At 44.1% G+C, this 18,962-nt stretch overlaps 1 protein-coding gene across 1 annotated transcript in view; it reads right to left on the bottom strand.

Annotated features, from left to right (window-relative positions):
* Positions 1-17,865, bottom strand: part of LOC144694093 (phospholipid scramblase 1-like) — a 35,776-nt gene extending 17,911 nt beyond the window's left edge. Inside the window, exons 1-4 of the mRNA XM_078564452.1 lie at positions 17,779-17,865; positions 16,402-16,545; positions 13,506-13,548; positions 7,046-7,266 (exon numbers count right to left, since the gene is read on the bottom strand). Of these exons, the coding sequence (XP_078420578.1) occupies positions 7,046-7,266; positions 13,506-13,548; positions 16,402-16,545; positions 17,779-17,865 (495 nt within the window). The remainder of the gene's footprint in view (positions 1-7,045; positions 7,267-13,505; positions 13,549-16,401; positions 16,546-17,778) is intronic.
* Between the last annotated feature and the right edge of the window lie 1,097 nt (positions 17,866-18,962).

The raw sequence follows: 18,962 nt of genomic DNA on the forward strand, positions 1-18,962 counted from the left end.
ATAACCCCAACCTATCCAATCTCTCCTCGTAGCTATTCTTTTCTAACCCTGGCAACATTCTTGTAAACCTCCTCTGCACTCTCTCCAGAGCTATTACGTCCTTCCTGTAATGTGGTGACCAGAATTGCACACAATACTCCAGTTGTGGCCTCACCAGTGTTTTATACAATTCCAACATTATATCCTTACTTTTATATTCTATACCTCTGCCAATGAAGGAGAGCATTCTATATGCCTTCTTTACAACCTTATCTACTTGAACTGCTGCCTTCAGAGACCTGTGTATTTGTACGCCAAGATCTCTCACTTCATCTACCCTTCTTAGTATATTCCCATTTATTTTGTAATCCCTGTAACTGTTTGACCTCCCTAAATGTATGACCTCACACTTCTCTATGTTAAAATCCATCTGCCACTTTACCGCCCACTCCACCAACCCACCTATATCGTTTTGGAGATTATGGCTATCCTCTACATTATCCACTACTCGGCCAATCTTTGTGTCATCTGCAAATTTCCCAATCGTGCCCCTCACATTCACATCCAAATCATTAATATATAACACAAACAACAAGGGTCCCAACACCAAGCCCTGTGGAACACCACATGAGCCAAATTTCCATTCGCAAGGGCATCCATCGACCATTACCCTTTGTTTCCTGTTACAAAGCCAACCTTTTATCCAGTTTGCCACATTACCCTGAATCCCATGGGCTTTTACTTTCCTGACCAATTTGCCATGTGGGACCTTGTCAAATGCCTTGCTAAAATCCATGTACACAACATCCACTGCACTACCTTCATCAACCCTTCTTGTCACTTCCTCAAAGAATTCAATCAAATTTGTGAGGCAAGACTTTCCTTTAACAAATCCATGCTGACCATCCCTGACTAGTCCATGCCTTTCCACATGATAGTTAATCCTATCTCTCAAGATTGATTCTACTAATTTGCTCACCACCGATGTAAGACTAACTGACCTATAATTGTTTGGCATTTCCTTTGATCCCTTTTTAAACAATGGAACTACGTTTGCATTTCTCCAGTCCTCCGGTACCTCTCCTGTATCTAGTGAAGATTGGAAAATCATCCTCAGAGCATCTGCTATCTCCTTCCTGACTTCCTTCAGCAGCCTCGGAAACAATCCATCTGGCCCTGCTGATTTATCAACTTTCAAAGTTTTCAACCCTTCGATTCTGTCAGAGTGGCACTTGTCACATGGAGTTCCACTGGCACAATGGGATGGGCATTAGTGGTGCACCCATATAAGTGTGGATTGCCCTCTCCATGTATAGATATGACCACATCCCCACAATTATGACCACAGGTAGCTGGAAGTCATGCTCCCCCGACAATTCTGTGGGAAAAGCGTGAACCCGAGAATTTTGGCCTTCTATTTTAAACACATTGGTCAAGGTCATCAAAGTCACAAGTAGACATTGTAAACACCAGGGTCACAAAACCAGTATCTTGTGATCTACACTTGTCACAGTTATGCAATTGAAATAACTATCGTGGAGCATGACCTTTTCTTTTCTATTATTTAGCCTATTATTAATCCTTAAAAATTAAACATTCCACACAACATCTCTACAGTAGCATGACTCTAGACTATTAACTATGAAATTCCTACCTATGAGTCTCGAAGGGAGAAAAGTACTTTCATAACCTTTTTTGTTTACTTCAGTACAGAACAAAACACAAGGCATAAGTATAACTTTTATCACATTTGCAAGAATGTGCAATAGTGGTGTAATGGTAATGTCACTGGGCTAATAATCCAACAGCCCTGGTAAATACTTTGAAGAACATGGGTTCATGTGGCAGCTACTCTCAGTAATGGTGATCGTGAAGTTATCATTGATTGCCATAAAAACTTATCTGGTTCATGAATGCCCTTTTAAGGAAGGAAATATGCCATCCTATCCATATCTGGCCTACATATGACTCCAGACCCATAGCAATATAGGGTTGACTCTTGACTTCCCTCTGAAATGGTGTAGCCAGTTCAAGGGCAATTCGGGATGGACAACAAATGCTGCCCTTGCCTTTGAGGCCCAACTCCTATGAAAAAATTTTAAAAACAGTGATAAACTTTGGGCAAGATTAGATCACCACAGTTTCACAGATGCTTTCTTTCCTATGGAAAGTGTAATAATTTTTTAACAAAGTAAAAAGGTTTTTGATCCCAAAAGTATGAAATATACATTACAAGATACCTCAGGTGCATATAGGAAACCCATTAGCAATGCAGAACTTTGACAAGTGTCATCTTGTGCTTTAGATATTAGACTAACTTCAGGGTGTGAGGAAGCTGGTCAACTCCACTTCCAAATTGTGTTCCCTGAAAATATTTCTTGTGGGAGCAATATTGGAGTGCTGGAGATAAATGGAGCAATTGGAAGAGGCATTGGATGGCAACTCAAAGGAGGTGAAATTAGTCTTGTAAGTAAGAAAAATAAATGTCTTTCACAATCTCAAGATGCCCAAAATACTTTACAGACAATGAAGTACTTTGGAAGTGCAGACATGGATGCAATGCAGGAATTGTGGCAGACAACCTGCATTTAGCAAGGTCCCACAAACAGCATTGAAATAATGGTCAGACCAGCAGCTTTTTTCCAGTGATGTTGGTTGAGAACAAATGTTGGCCAGGCTGAACTATCCTCCTCTTCTTTGAAATAGTGCCAAGGGATCTTTTACAACCACCTGAGACAGCCAACAGGACCTTAATTTAACATTTCATCCAAAACACATCACCAACTCCAATATTTCCTCAGGGCTGAATTGGCTCAACTCGCAAGCAGGAATTGAACCTACAACCACCTGACTTAGAGGCAAGAGATGTCGGTAATCCACACCTGAACACAATGGCGAAGAAAATTAGACAGGCTATAAAATGGACACAATGGATAGGAAAGAGCATTGGGGTGCTGATGGTAGGAGTGCAGACAGAGCCAAGCTTCTGGCACCACAAGCAGCCTGTCTGTACAGGAGGTGAGGAAGAGAGGAGAGCAATAGTAATAGGGGATTCTATAGTTAGGGGAACAGATAGGCGCTACTGTGGCCGTCAACATGACTCCAGGATGGTATGTTGCCTCCCCGGTGCCAGGGTCCGGGATGTCACTGAATGGCTGCAGGGCATCCTGAAGGGGGAGGGTGATAAGGCAGAGGTCATGGTACATGTTGGTACCAAGGACATAGGTAGAAAGAGGGATGAGGTCCTGCATCAAGAATTCAGGGAGTTAGGCAGTAGACTAAAAAGCAAGACCTCTCGGGTTGTAATCTCTGGATTACTCCCAGTGCCACGTGCTAGCGAGCTCAGAAATAGGAGAATAGTGCAGATGAATACGTGGCTTAAGAGTTGGTGCTGGAGGGAGAGTTTTAGATTCCTGGATCACTGGGACTATTTCTGGGGAAGGTGGGACCTGCACAAGCGGGACGGTCTACATCTGAACCAGAGCGAGACTAACATCCATGCGGGTAGGTTTGCTAGTGCTGTTGGGAAGAGTTTAAACTAATTCGGCAGGGGGAGGGGACACAATGTTAGCAGAATAGGGACGCATCATAATACAGTAAAACAATCAAGTCAGAGGGAGTACAGCTGAATTAAGTTTCAAGGGAGTAAGGCAGGGCTAGATGGCCTATACTTTAATGCCAGGAGTATTGCAGGTAAAACGGATCAGTTAAGGGTGAGGATTGACACGTGGAATTGTGATATAGTAGCCATCACTGAGAAGTGATTGAGGGAGGGGCAGGATTGGCAGCTCAATATTCTGGGATATAGAATCTTCAGGCGAGACAGGGGAGGGGGTAAAAGAGGAGGAGGCGTTGCATTATTAGTTAAGGAGCCAGTTACTGCAGTAAGGAGAGATGATATCTTGGAGGGGGCATCGAATGAAGCTTTGTGGGTAGAGTTTAGGAATAAAAAAGGGGCAGCCACATTGTTAGGTGTTTATTATAGACCCCCAGATAGTCAGTGGGAAATTGAGGAGCAAATATGTGCATGATTTGTGGAGGTGTGTAAAAACAATAACAATAGAGTAATTATATTAGGTGATTTCAACTTTCCCAAAATTAATTGGGATAGACATAATGTTAAGGGCTTGGATGGAATGGATTTCTTGAAATGTGTACAGGAGAACCTTTTAGGTCAATATGTAGAGGGTCCAACAAGGGACGGCGCAGTGCTGGACCTAATTCTGGGGAATGAAGCCAGACAAGTGGCTGAGGTGGTGGTGGGGGAGCATTTTAGTGATAGCGACCACAACATCGTACAGTTTAAGTTTGTTATGGACAAAGAAATAGACAAGGTGCAAAAAAATATTTTGGACTGGGGGAGAGTGGATTTTAGTAAAATAAGGCAGGATCTGGCCAAGGTAGACTGGGAACAGCTACTTGTGGGGAAATCTACAGAGGAGCAGTGGGGGGTGTTCAAAAAGGAAATGGGTAGGGTACAGGCTCAACATGTTCCCTCTAGGGTGATAGGAAGGAGTAACAAGCCCAGAGAACCATGGATGACCAGAGATATTCAGGTTACAATGAGAAGGAAAAGAGAGGCCTTTAGCAGGTACAAGGGAAGCAAATCAGCGGGGGCATTAGTGGAGTACAGAAAGTGCAGGGTGGAGCTTAAGAAAGCAATTAGGAGAGCAAAGAGGGGATATGAGAAAGCTCTAGCTGGTAAAAGTAAGGAAAATCCTAATATATTCTATAAGTATATCAATGGGAAAAGGATAACCAGGGAAAGAGTAGGGCCTATAAGGGACCAAGGGGGCAATCTATGGGTGGAGCCAGATGACATCGCTAGAGTGTTGAATGAATACTTCACACCCTTCTTCACCCAAAAGAATGAGGATGAAGGTATAGAAATCGGGGAGAGAGACTGTGAGGTTCTTGAGCAAATTGATATAGGGAGTGACAAGGTATTGGAGGTGTTGGCAGGCTTAAAAGTGGACAAACCTCCAGGTCCGGATGATTTGTGTCCCAGGCTGCTGAGGGAGGCAATGGAGGAGATCACAGGGGCTCTGACCCGAATTTTTAATTCCTCTCTGGCCACAGGGGAGGTGCCAGAGGACTGGAGAACAGCTAATGTGGTTCCGCTATTAAGAAGGTTTGCAGAGATAAGCCAGGGAACTACAGGCCAGTGAGTCTTACATCAGTGGTAGGGAAACTATTGGAGAAAATTCTGAAGGAGAGAATCTATCTCCACTTGGAGAGGCAAGATTTGATCAGGGATAGTCAGCATGGCTTTGTCAGAGGGAGGTCATGCCTAACAAATTTGATTGAATTTTTTGAGGAGGTGACCAGGTGTGTAGATGAAGGTAGTGCAGTTGATGTAGTTTATATGGATTTCAGCAAAGCCTTTGACAAGGTTCCACATGGGAGACTTATAAAGAAGGCACATGCACATGGGATACAGAGTAATTTGATAAGGTGGATTCAAAATTAGCTTAGTTGTGGGAGATGTGGGAGTGTGATGACGGAAGGATGCTTTAGTGACTGGAAGCCAGTGTCCAGTGGTGTACCACAGGGATCTGTGCTGGGTCCCCTACTTTTTGTCATTTATATAAACAACATAGGTGACTATGTGGAGGGTAGGATTAGTAAGTTTGCGGATGACACAAAGATTGGCCGGGTGGTTAACAGTGAGGTTGAGTGTCTTGGGCTACAGAGAAATATAGATGGGATGGTCAAATGGGCAGATAAGTGGCAGATGGAATTTAACCCTGAAAAGTGTGAGGTGATACATTTTGGAAGGAGTAATTTGACAAGGAAGTATTCAATGACCGGCATGACACTAGGAAGTTCTGAGGAACAGAGGGACCTTGGCGTGTGTGTCCATAGATCTCTGAAGGCGGAGAGGCATGTTAGTAGGGTGGTGAAAAAGACATATGGGACACTTGCCTTTGTCAATCAAGGCATAGATTACAAAAGTAGGGAGGTCATGTTGGAATTGTATAGAACCTTGGTGAGGCCACAGCTGGAGTACTGTGTGCAGTTCTGGTCGCCACATTATAGGAAGGATGTGATTGCACTGGAGGGGGTGCAGAGGAGATTCACCAGGATGTTGCCTGGGATGAAACATTGAAGTTATGAAGAGAGGTTGGATAGACTTGGGTTGTTTTCGTTGGAGCAGAGAAGAGTGAGGGGCGACCTGATCGAGGTGTACAAGATTATGAAGGGCATGGACAGGGTGGATAGGGAGCAGCTGTTCCCCTTAGTTGAAAGGTCAGTCATGAGGGGACACAAAATCAAGGTGAGGGGCAGGAGGTTTAGGGGCGATGTGAGGAAAAACTTTTTACCCAGAGGGTGGTGACAGTCTGGAATGCAATGCCTGGGAGGGTGGTGGAGGCGGGCTGCCTCACATCCTTTAAAAAATACCTGGATGAGCACTTGGCACATCATAACATTCAAGGCTATGGGCCAAGTGCTGGTAAATGGGATTAGGTAGGTAGGTCAGGTGTCTCTCACGTGTCGGTGCAGACTCAATGGGCCGAAGGGCCTCTTCTGCACTCTGTGATTCTGTGATTTTCTTTGGAGCAGAGGAGATTGAGGGTGGGGCATGATTTGTTATGAGGGGCATAGATAGGGTAGACAGGAAGGAATTTTTTCCCTTGGTGGAGGGATCAATAACCAGGGGGCATAGAATTAGGGTAAGGGGCAGGAGGTTTAGAGGGGATGTGAGGAAGAATTTTTTCACTCAGCGGGTGGTGGCAATCTGTAACTCACTACCTGAAAGGGTGGTAGAGGCAGAAACCCTTATAACATTTAAGAAGTATTTGGATGTGCACTTGCGATGCCATGGCATACAAGGCTATGGGCCTAGTGCTGGAAAATGGGATTAGAATAGTTAGGTACTTGTTTGACCGGCGCAGACTCGATGGGCCGGAGGGCCTTTTTCTGTGCTGTGGACCCCTATGACTCTAAGACTCTCTAATGGCATGTTGATTAACTCAGGCCAGGCACACTTTAATGTGTAATTTTATATGGATTAGGAAGGAACAAAAATAGATTAATAACCATTCTCGTTTTAATCATCACTAACCTTTTGCAAACAGCACGGACACCAGCAGCTGCCGCAGTGCAAGGACCGCCTCATGCGTATTACCTCAGTCCCCATATTGTCCACGATATTAATTTTGAAAGATCGCTGTGCCCCACAGAATATTTTGCAGCAGAGGTTCGACTTTTCAGTGGCAAAGTAGATCTGTTGGCCAATCTTGTTCTTAACTTCATATTTGTTGTTGGTCTCAAATCCAAACAGGGCTGAAAAGAAATTCACAGTAGTTGCTAACAGCAATTTGCCACTAAGGCAACGTGCCACTGGAATATTGTAGCAGAGATCGTGGTTTTTTTTTTGGAATCCTTCCAAGAGTTCAGAGGCCTCTATGTCATCAGGGCCATATTCGTGAAGGACGAAGGAAGGCCAGCAAATCAATAGTCTATTTATTTTACAGGGGGGTCGAAAACAGAAACTTGCCCACTTCTCGGTTGAACCATCACTAACCTTTTGCAAAGAGCACAGACACCAGCAGCTGCCACAGCGCACAGACGGTGGCGGGTAAGGTTATTTGGAGCATTCAGGAAGCAGCTGCAGGAACGGGCGCTCAAATAGCAAACAAACGCAAAAAAAAAGTTACCTGTTTCCCGTTTTTTCTCATTTCCTGAAAGTGGTAACTCATGCAAATTTCCAGTATTTTTATTCATTGTCTATTTGTGGGCCTAAGCATTGAGGGGCATCACAGCTGAGCCTGAATTCACCCTCCCCTCACATGGTCACATGCAAGTTTTCCACACGGACCCTTGGCTGGTTTTATTCCTTTTATGTTTTTGGTCGTCAGGTTCACTTAGTCCAGTGAACCTAGCTGCGCCCTTGATATTAACACATTAGCTGTTGCTTGAAACAATACAGGCAGAGAGATCGATTAACTGAACAAAAACTGGTAATTTATTGGAACTAAGAATAGAGCACTAACACCATGTGTGCTTCTTCAATCAACTAACTACATTCTCTTAAAGGTACATAGCACTCCACTTTACCACATCCCTCCCTCTTCTCTTGAAAGTACAATTGACAAGCATCACAACATCCCAATTATTTACATGAATAACTATTTACAAGTCAAGTCTCTCAGGAGGCTTCCTCAGACTTGTCGTGCGTCGTAGCTCAACGGCCTTGGCTGGTTTTTCCAAGACCCCTTCTCAGAGGTCAACTGTCCACCAGGCTCTTGGGTAGAAGTGGACAAGTTTCTGTTTTCGATCCCCTCCAGTCCAACAGGTCCCACCGGTACTTCCAAATTGTGTGACATTTCTTCCACCTGCGGTACAGACTCAAACGCAAATGATGACTGCATTCCTTCTTGTGGGACTGCCTCTCTTCTCCAGAGATGATCCATGTGTCATCTAATTATTCGGCTGTTTACTGACACATTATAGGAGAGAGGTCCTGTCATGCAGTCACTTTGCCTAATAGCCAATCGGGCCCATCTCCAAAGTTCATCGCGAGAACTGTGTCTCCCACCGTGAAATCTTTTTCATGATTATGGCTATCATGTGTAGCCTTTTAGGTCTCTTGGCTTCACTCTTCCCTCCCCCCAAAATTCGGTCTGATAAGAGTTAGATAGGGGCGGAGATGTCTCTTCATTAGTAACTCAGAGGGGACAATACCGGTGGTCATGTGTGGCGTCGTCTGGTATGCGAACAGGAACCATGACAATCTGGTGCTGATGGAATCCCCATCCAGCTTTCTCATTCCAAACTTAAAAATTTGGACCGCCCGCTCAGCCAAATAATTAGAGGCGGGATGGTAAGGTGAGGTTTTGATATGAGTTATTCTGTTGAGGGTTGTAAACCTGTGGAACTTCCCACTGGTAAATGCAGTCCCGTTGTCTGACACGAGCACCTCTGGTAACCTGTGCACTGCAAAACTCTGTCGCAAACAGTCTATGGTGGCAGCAGACATGGGTGACTGGACTTTGTAGACATCCATCAACTTGGAGTGGGCGTCTATTAGCAATAGGAACATCGTGCCCAAGAAGGGCCCCACGTAGTTGACGTGGAGGCACACCCATGGCTGCCCTAGCCATTCCCAGGGGTGTAATGCAGCTAAGGGGGGTAGCTTTTGTATCTGCTGGCATTGAAGACAACTTTTGACTAGGGTTTAGATGTCTGCATCCATCCCTGGCCACCACAAGTAGCTGTGTGCGAGCATCTTCTTCCTACTAATGCCAGGGTGAACGTTATGTAATTCAGCCAGTAATATCCTTCGCCCTCTCGGGGGCACGATAACCCTTACCCCCCAGAGCAATATGCCGAGCTGGCAGGTGAGCTCATATCTGTGATTGAAATAGGACTTCATGTCATCAGACTTTGGCTCGCCTGACCATCCAATCAAGACCTGCTCCCAGACGTGAGATAAAAGTGGATCTTGGCTTGTCCACTCACAGGTTTGTTTGGTCTGGACAGGGGAGGAATCTAAAGAATTTTGCACTAAGACAAGTTCCTGGGGAATTGGGACCTTCACGTTGTTATTTGGCAGGGGGAGGTGGCTCAGTGCATCAGCATGTGCGATCTGGCTTCCCGATCGGTGAATAAAAGTGTATTTGTAAGCAGCCAATATCAGTGCCCACCTCTGGATGCAAGTAGATGCGATGGGGGGTATCGCCTTATCCTCTCCAAATAATCCCAGCAGAGGCTTGTGGTGGGATATAATGTGAAAATGGCAACCGTGGAGCTATTGGTGGAATTTCCGAACTTCAAACGTAACTTCTCAGTTTGAGAATATCGTCACTCTGCAGTACTGAGCGTGCGAGATGTATAACCAATGGGTCGTTTGGAGCCATCCACCATCCGATGTGAAAGTACAGCCTCTACTCCATGAGGGGATGTGTCGCAAGTTAAAATCGACTCTTTCTTTGGGTCAAAGTGGACCAGTAAGGCCAATGATCTTAACAATTGCTTTACCTTCAGAAACACCTCCTGGTGTGGAGCTTGCCAAATCCATTTATGCTTTTTCTTAAGCAATGCATAATACAGGGCTAGTACGGTTGATAGATTTGGGAGAAATCGCCAAAAGTAGTTTATCGTGCCTAAGAAGGCCTTCAGTTCTGTAGTATTTTTCGGTGCAGGTGCCTCGCGAATAGCCTTGACCTTTTCTTCCGCGGAATGCAGACCCAAGTAACTACCTCTTTGGCTTGGAAAAGACACTTTTCCTCACTTCAAGCATACCACCGCTTGTGAGAAGCGTTTCAGCACCTCCTCCAAAGTAGCTAAGTGTTTTTCATCAGTTCGTCCAGTGACTAAGATATCATCCAGATAAACAACGACATGGAGCAGTCCCTGAAGCAGATTTTCCTTGGTACGCTGGGAAATAGCACACACTGATGAGACCCCAAAGGGTAGTTGAGTATATTGATACAGTCCTCGATATGTATTGATGGTCACAAATTCACTGGAGCCTTCTTCTAACTCTACCTGCTGGTAGGTGTGACTCATGTTGAGCTTTGAATATGTGATGCCCCCTGTCAATTTCAAATATAATTCGTCAATCTTCAATACCAGGTGTCTATCAAGTTTGGCCACTCTGTTTACAGTTAACTTATAGTCGCCGCATAAGCGAACACTTTGGTCAGGCTTCAGTATGGGTACAATAGGTGCCGCCCACTTGGAAAATTGCACCCGTTGTAAGATACTCAACTTCTCCAGCCTGTTTATCTCAGTCTCGACCTTGTCCTATAGAGAATAAGTGACTGGTCTGGCTCTGATAAATCTGGGGGTTGCATTAGTGTATATGTGAATCTTGACTTGTAGCCCACGAATCTTTCCTAGCTCGTCACTGAAAATGGAAGCGTACTTTTGTAACAATTCCTGTTCTGATTTGCCCATTGAAATTTAATCTTTTTGAGCCAGCTGCGACCAATTAAACTGGGACCTGCCCCAGCTACTACTATGTATATGTTTTTAATTTAGTGTCTAATTGTTCCAAACTTAAAGGATGGACTCCTTTATTCAAGTGTCTGAACATATGTTCTCCTATGACAGACATTGATGCCCCAGCATTGACCTCCATCTTGATGAGTTGTTCATTGACTCTAATGACTACCTGGATTGGCTCAGTTCTACCCACTTTCAGGTTGTACAATGAATAGATGTTGGATTCTGCTTCCTCTGGTTCTTCACCAAGACAGATTTTGCGATTTCTACCTTTGTCTTTAAAATGCTGTCTCAGCCGATCTTGACAGTGCCACGTTATGTGATCATTGCTGTGGCAGAAAAAGCATTCGATATTTCTGAACTGTTGGTCGTCTGCAGGCCGCCTGGATGCATTTTTCTCATTAATGTTGTGGGTTTTCACTGTAGTACTGTTGTTCTCCAATGGTCTGTACATAGTGGGGGTTCCCCGCCTTTCTGCAGAGTCCGATGTTTTTGTGCCTTTTGTTACCGTCCCTTCCCGCCCTACAAGATGGACGGCGACATTTTGTGTATCTTTTATTGCCTCCAAGTCTCTAACAGCGCTCTCCATGGCTGTTGCCAATTCTAATGCCTTACTGAAGTCTAGATTAGTTTCAGATAGCAATCGCTTTTGAATAGCATCGTCCCCGATTCTGCATATCAATCAGTCTCTCAATATGTTATTAATTGAAGTTCTGAACTCACAATATTCTGTTAATTCCTTTAAAAAGCTACATAGCCAGTGATTGTCTCTCCTGGAAGCCTATTCCTCAAATTGAATTTAAAACGCTGCAAGGTGACTGAGGGCTTTGGCTTCAGGTGGTTTTTTACAATGTTTACTAACTCGTCGAAAGTCTTCGTATCTGGGGTGTTAGATGATGTGAGGCTGCGGATCAGCCCATACATTTTGTTCCCACATGTGGACAAAAGAATCGCCCTCTTCTTGTCCTCCCCCGCGATGCTGTTAGCGGTAAAGAAGAACACTAGGCGTTCAACATAATGGGACCAGTCATCGGAAACGGGGTCAATTGTTTCAAGATGCCCAAACCGCGGCATACTCGATGACTAAGGAGACTGTGCTTTCAAACAGCTTTCACGGTAGTGATGAAATAACGTAGCTGGCTTACTGCGGCTTTCTTGATTGCTGTCAATTGATCCCATCCTCGTCGCTAGTTTTATGTTTTTGGTTATCAGGTTCGCTTGAACGCTAGCTGCCCCCTTGATATTAACACATTAGTTGGTGCTTGGAGCAATATCGGCAGAGAGACCGATTAATCGAACAAACACCAGTAGTTGATTGGAACTAAGAATAGAGCACTAACACCATGGGCAGAATTTTACGACAGCGGGATTTTACGTTCCCGCTGTCGTCAATGGGTTTTATAATGGCTCGCCGCATTTTACGGCCCCGTCTCCGCCGAAATGGACCCATAAAATTCTGCCCCATGTGTGCTTTTGCAATCACCTCCAGCTCTAGACTTACAGTTACCCAAAAAGCCTGTGCTGTGTAGCGATTGGTCAATACAGTCACGTGATCAACTAACTACATTCTCTTATAGGTACATAGAACCCCACTTTACCACAATTCTCCTTCCTGTACCAGGGATTATGAAATGACAATTCATCAGCCTGTGTACTGGCATTGGCCTCCCTGATGTCATTCTCATCTTTCCTTGAACTGCAGTTAGTCCTTGAGCACAACTTTCCCATTTTATCGTTGGCAGTAACCGAGTTTCCACTTTGCTGCAAGACAATGCAGTGGTTCCCAAAGTCTCTAGCCAATGCATTTTTCCAGCTAACTCTGAATGCCAGCTGCAGCAAGCTGTCTCTGAGGTTCCAGATCGGATGTTTTGGCAAGAGAGGAAGCTGGAAGCATGTTGAACAAACTGCCCTTTTTATACTTCTACTCTTCACTGGAATAAAAATGCTCGCCACACAGAGCAAACAAAATAAATGTTGGGTCAAACAATCATCTGATAGGCATTCGCGTATCTAAGCTCATGCACACAGTTATTCAGATGGGAAATTGAAATTTTTATGTGAAAGTGCCATTTATCCTAGCCAAAACGATGGTATCTCAACTAAAATTGGGGAGGCACTAGCTAGCATGATTGAGCTTTTATGTAAAGTCACCGACAGCTACAGTACCACACGTTTGCCTGCCAATACAGAACATTTAAAGCTGATTTTAAAAAGTCTTTTCACATTCTCTAAACAGCACGTTATTTCTCACAGTAGAGCACAGTGACTGGGGTTATTTAGGAAACTGTACTATGCCTCCTGTGCCAGCATCATTTGACAAACAACAGTGAGATGAACCTGTCAATTTGCCCATTTTTCGTGTTAAATAGGGAGGAAATGCTGGCCAAATTTCTAGGATGGGAAGGGGATGCCGGCAGTGGATAGGGCTTTCATACTTCAACTGAAAATTCTTATGTACTTAAGCTATTTCAATTTTCAGAGTGTAAGGAAAACTTTGGTACTGTGTACACAGTCCAAAGTGGAACTAAAGTTGATGTGTTCATACCAACTCATCTGTGTCTACAATCACTTACCTTCCATTAGTTCCAACTGCTGATGAATCAGAAGGCAATCTATCTGTGAAACAACAGAGATTAATTGATTTTCTATTTCTTTCTTATGTTGCACAACAGTGAACATCTCTGCCATGTAGTGGGTTACTTTTGTGGGATATGACTTGATTAAGTATAGTTTTTACATTTGATTGTTTTTAGTGTGCTTTCCTGCTGTGTGATGTCAAATGCTTCTGAATGATCTTTCGAGCATTGTATCTCTCATGAGACTACTTTGCATATTCAAAAGATAATGGATGAAATAATCCAGCATTAGAACCTGCCCTCTACAAGGCCTCATGGTTGATATATAACCACACTGGCACCTAATTCTGCTATGTGTAAACAATAGAGCTATGGGGAAAAGAGGCACATTGTGTTCAACTCATTCCTTTCAGCACACAGTGGGGAAATTTTATCCAATAGTGCTCTTGAGGGAAAAGCAGAATGTTTGATTGGCATCCCACCCCCCTCCTTAAACATGCACCCCCTCCACCACAGACACACAATGGCAGCAGAGCGTACCATCTACCAAAGCGTGCTGTAGTAACTTGCCAAGGATCCTTCAACAGCACCTTCCAAGCCCACAACCTCTACCGCCTAGTAGGAGAAGGGCAGCAGATGTATGTGCACACCACCACCTGCACGTTACTCTCCAAGTCACTCGCCACCCTGACTTGGAACTACATTGCCGTTTCTACACTGTCAAAATCCTGGAACTCCCTCTCTAACAGCACTGTGGCCATGCCTACACCAGATGGACTGCAGTGGTTCAAGATGGTAGCTCACCACCACCTTCTCCAGGGCAATTAGGTATGGGCAATAAATGCTGGACTAGCCAGTGATGCCCGCATCCCATGAACGAAGAAAAAAATGGCAGAGCCTTGGTTACTGGAAGTGTATGTAGAGGATTGGGACACATGCTCTATGTGAATCTCCAAGTGTTAACATGCACAGAGAGAACGTCATAAGGGACAGCACGCAATTCTCATTTAGTGCACCTGTTGAGGAAAGATCCATGTCATGAATGTGATTGTTTGCAATTCCTGCTAATGTTCCAAAAACATCCCCGCCAATGATTGGTGAAAGAACAACTTGCTTCCACCTATGATCAAAACCCCAAATAAATAATGCGAGAAATAGATGTTTTAAATATTTTTCGGAATATTGTGCTATTCTGTGGAGAAGGCTATGTGTGTGTGTTTGTGTGGGTGTGCGTGGGTGTGTGTGTGGGTGTGTGTGTGGGAGTGTTTGTGTATGTGTGTGTATATATGTGTGTATGTGTGTGTGTATGATTTAATTAAGATGGGCAGAGATTAATAGTAGACAGATTGTCTGGGGGGATTAAAACATGAAAAGGATAGTGGTGTTATGTTTGAGGTGCAAGTAAATAGGTTAGATTTAGCATTTGCATTTTTAGATAAGTTGAGACTTTGTTTGGACATCAAAGGAAAGTCTGAGATGGAAAGAAACATGCATGCATCTTGCAGGAGCTTCTCAGGTTTCTCAGAAGGGGGACATTATATTTTATTGACCTGAAGGCAAAGACAAGATAGAGGCTTGAAAGATTTTATATTTGGAAGGATTTGAGTTTCAAAGAGGTGTGAGAACAATGGAACATGAGATGAAAGGGGAAAAAAGGCAATTTAGAGTTACTGTGAAGAGCTTAGGATAGCCAAAGCTGGAACTGCAGTTTCTGCTGTTGAGATAGCAGCTAGAGCTGTTTGAGCTGTTGAGTTGAGAGCTGTCAGCTCTGAGCTGGGAGGAGATACATTTTAAATCGGCCATCCAGTCACGCCAGAAAAGTCTTGGGCTGCAAAAGGCAGTTTTATTCTGAAGTTTGGTTTTCCACAGCAGAGTGAAAGTGAGTTACAGGTCATGTGGTATGCCTTTATTGAAGCTACAGCAGTTTGCCTTGGGTAATATTACTGGATTTCTTATAGTTAGACATCTATAAGGGCGTATTGCCTGGAAGGTGTTCACTTGTGGGTCTGTTCTAGTGGAGAGTTTTTGGGGGGGAATGGTTATAAGACTAACCTTAATTGTGTAACAATAATCTTGTGTACTTAAGTTTTATTTTATTCTTGTTAATTTTTAAAATCCCAAAAATGTTACTGGACCTCTTACTACTGAGATCAGTACATTGTCTTCTCATTTTCAGAACACAAAAATACAGGGTATGGCCCGTAAGCCAAATTTCCCTCTGGGTTTTGGCTTGCACAACAGTTAACACCAGCTATGGTCATAACAATAACCAGACTTTCTAATAAGCTTGTACAGTGACTGGATACTATCAATGACTTGTCAATAATTACACCCAAATCCTTTATGTTTTCCTCCTCTGCTGATTGATATTAGGGCTGACTCTGTCCCTGACCGGGGCCTCCTGGTGAGGAGGTAGTGTACAGGGAGAATCATTTGGGGATATACAGGATTGAAGCTCCTGATTTTTATTTCATTAATTTTAATGTGGTCTTACAATTTCCAACCCAAGATCCTTGTAAGGGGCCAGTCATTATTAGAAATATTTTCTCAGAGAACCATTCCCTTCGTGTCTCTTAGAGCGAACAACTGTGTCATGGCAGAGCATAGCACTGTCACAAAGTGCTCTGTGATGGTATCCATTACCATCCATTCTCTGGCTAGCCAAGGTGGTCTCAATTCTTAATTCTGACCAATGAGGAGATGCTCTCAGTGTAAACAGTTTTCCTGGAAAATGCCTTGGCAGGGCAGGAATGGGTGATAGCGGTTAGGCTGCCTGCAGTACGTTCTGCCTAAAGTTTCTTTTTATTGAAGGAAGTTCAGGAGAGGTGTGCATCGCCCTTTAGTATCATCAACAAAAGTTTAAAATGAACAATTGGTCAAGTGCCTTTTGTACCTCTAGAAGATACTCTAGTCCTGGTGGGCAGATTGCAGGAAATGGAGTCAGTATTTTAGACATCCCAGGTTTCTCTCTCAGGAGTTGAAGACCAGGAAATTCGACGAGAAACAGTCCCTGGCCAGCTGGATTGAAGCAGAATTCCTTAAGTGTTAGTTGTTGCAGTTAAATTTTATTACTGGAGAACACATTAATCTTTACACTAGTCAAATGTTACTGCAGTTAGAAGGATACATAAATATCCAAATCTTCAAAGATTAGAAATAGGATTGAAAATTATAACTATAAGTAGGAACAAAGATTGGTTGGGGGTGGGGGGGTGGTCGGGAGGGGGGGGGGTGCGGTGGGTGGTGGGTGGGAGGGGAGGAGGGTGGGGGGGTGGTCACGGGGTGGGGAGGGGACCCAAAAACACCTTGCTCCCATGAGTTTCCCATCCAGGTGCATGAGGTGAAAATGAGTCCCCCCCAGCCCGCAGCCCCCTCCCCCACGCCCAGTGAGTTTCAGCTTTCTTTATGATCGCGCAAGGTGGGTGAGGCGGAGGGGGGCAATACCTAGCAACGACTATAATGCAACTCACTCAAAACCAGAACTAATTTAAGTCATCCAACACAAACATGTTTACCCAGTGCCTGGGACAAATCCATCAGGGAGTGTGGAGCATCTGTGTACTGCCACACAACAGGTCTGTACTTAAAAACAATAATGACGTGAAACAAGTTGAACCGCTGTTCAGCTGCAGCTCAAATTGTTCTCTTTTTTGTTACAGAGTAAAAGCCCAACGACAACAATTAAAATGTATTATATATGCAGAGAAATTTTTTTTAAGTAAAAAACAACACATTATGCAATCAATGCGCCAGTTGTAACTGCCCCAACACAACTGCATCAAGACATAAAAACGTTTTTTCTGTCACATTCCAGCTGTGGAGAGGAGCTTGGAGGTGATGGTGTTCCCATGCATCTGCTACCTCTGTCCTTGAAGGGTAGGTGGCAGGATGGGGGTAGTCCAACCTAGGGTAGGCTACAACATTCTCTGTGGGGCAAGGAGGAGCATTCTTGCTTTACCTGGCCACACAAAGGCCCAACAGCTGCCGATGTCCCTTCACGTGCTGAGAAAAATGTGGCATCTTCCCCGTTTGGGCCCAAAAATGCAATTGGGATCCTGTTGATATAACGGGACTCCAGTTTACATAAAGTGAAGAATCTCCTGCATGCTTCCAGCAGGTGTCAACACAAACAATCTGGTAAGGCTGAATGTTCTGTTTTAAAGGTCCCTGCCCCTCCCTGCGGGTTAAAATCTCTCCTCGTCCCCACAAAGAATATATTCAGCCAGGAGGGTTAAAATGTCTTATCTTTGTAGGTCACTTTGTGGCGTACTTTGGTGCCTTGTGAGCCACACACGAGGAATGTGTTGTCATCTGGTTGCTCTGCCAGTGAGGCTGCGGCAAGGATGACGTGCTCCATGGTAGAGCACCAGCCTCAATGTGTTCATGAAGTCAGCTCCTTTCGATGAGTTGGAGGTGCCACCAGACCAGATTGGACCAGGTGTGCATGTCGCATGGACGGGAAGAGATGAACAGGTTGGAAAGATTAGACAGATTCAATCAAGGCCTTCAAAAGAGAATTGGATAATTATCTGAAGAGAAACAGTTCTGGAGGGCTTCAGGGAAAAGGCAGTGGAGTTGGACTAGGTTGACTGCGCTTGCAGTGAGGCAACATGGATAAGCTGAGCCAAATGGCCTCCTTCTGTGCAGTAACCATTCCATGATTCCACCTGACTTGACCTAAAAAGTCTTAAGATATTGGAGAAAATGCTAAGAAACCCCAGAAGTTAAATCTGGCAGCAAAAGCATGATTTCAGTGGATGGCCCAAGTCTCCATGTCTTAGCTGCTCCTGGTCCCTGCTAAGCCTGCATAAAGCCTTACAGTTCTTTCATTGCATTGCATACTTACCTGTTGTTCATGGTGCCAATTAATATTTAAAGCCTTGTTCCACATGCATCTTGCAAAGGCTTCACAGATCAAATTCCTGTCAGTTGCTGGCACCCAGTTAAGTTTGGGCATTGGCCATTAATGAGCGTCAGTACTTTGGGAGTTGCTGCAGTGCACGACAATCAGTGTAAGATTAGTATGGATTGATTTGTTTAACTAGCATTTATCTTATTGCCTGCATCAATATGATAACCTATACAGTACAATTTTACAAATGCACTTAGAGTGTAAAAAGGATGTCAATACAGTGGGGGAACATTAAAGAATTTCTTTGATTAATGGTTGATTTAGTTTTTCAAGCTGTGCCAGAAGTTGTCACTGTTGTAGCACGCCGCAGAGCCAAGTTGTAGACTAGAAAAATACAAGCCTCAAATAGGAAAACATGATGCTCTCGCTCAAGGTATGAAGAGCATCCATGCTGAGGGATACAGCACAGCAAGAGAAAAGGATGACTGATTCCATCAGGTCAAGTAAAGAAACGGGGACTGAAGGGAGAGTGGATTTCTAACAAAAGGCACAGAGATAGAAAATAACAGAACAAATGCCATTTGCCTGAGCAAAAAAGTGCA

This window comes from Cetorhinus maximus, chromosome 19 (assembly GCF_964194155.1).
Source record: "Cetorhinus maximus chromosome 19, sCetMax3.hap1.1, whole genome shotgun sequence".
Lineage (NCBI taxonomy): Eukaryota > Metazoa > Chordata > Chondrichthyes > Lamniformes > Cetorhinidae > Cetorhinus > Cetorhinus maximus.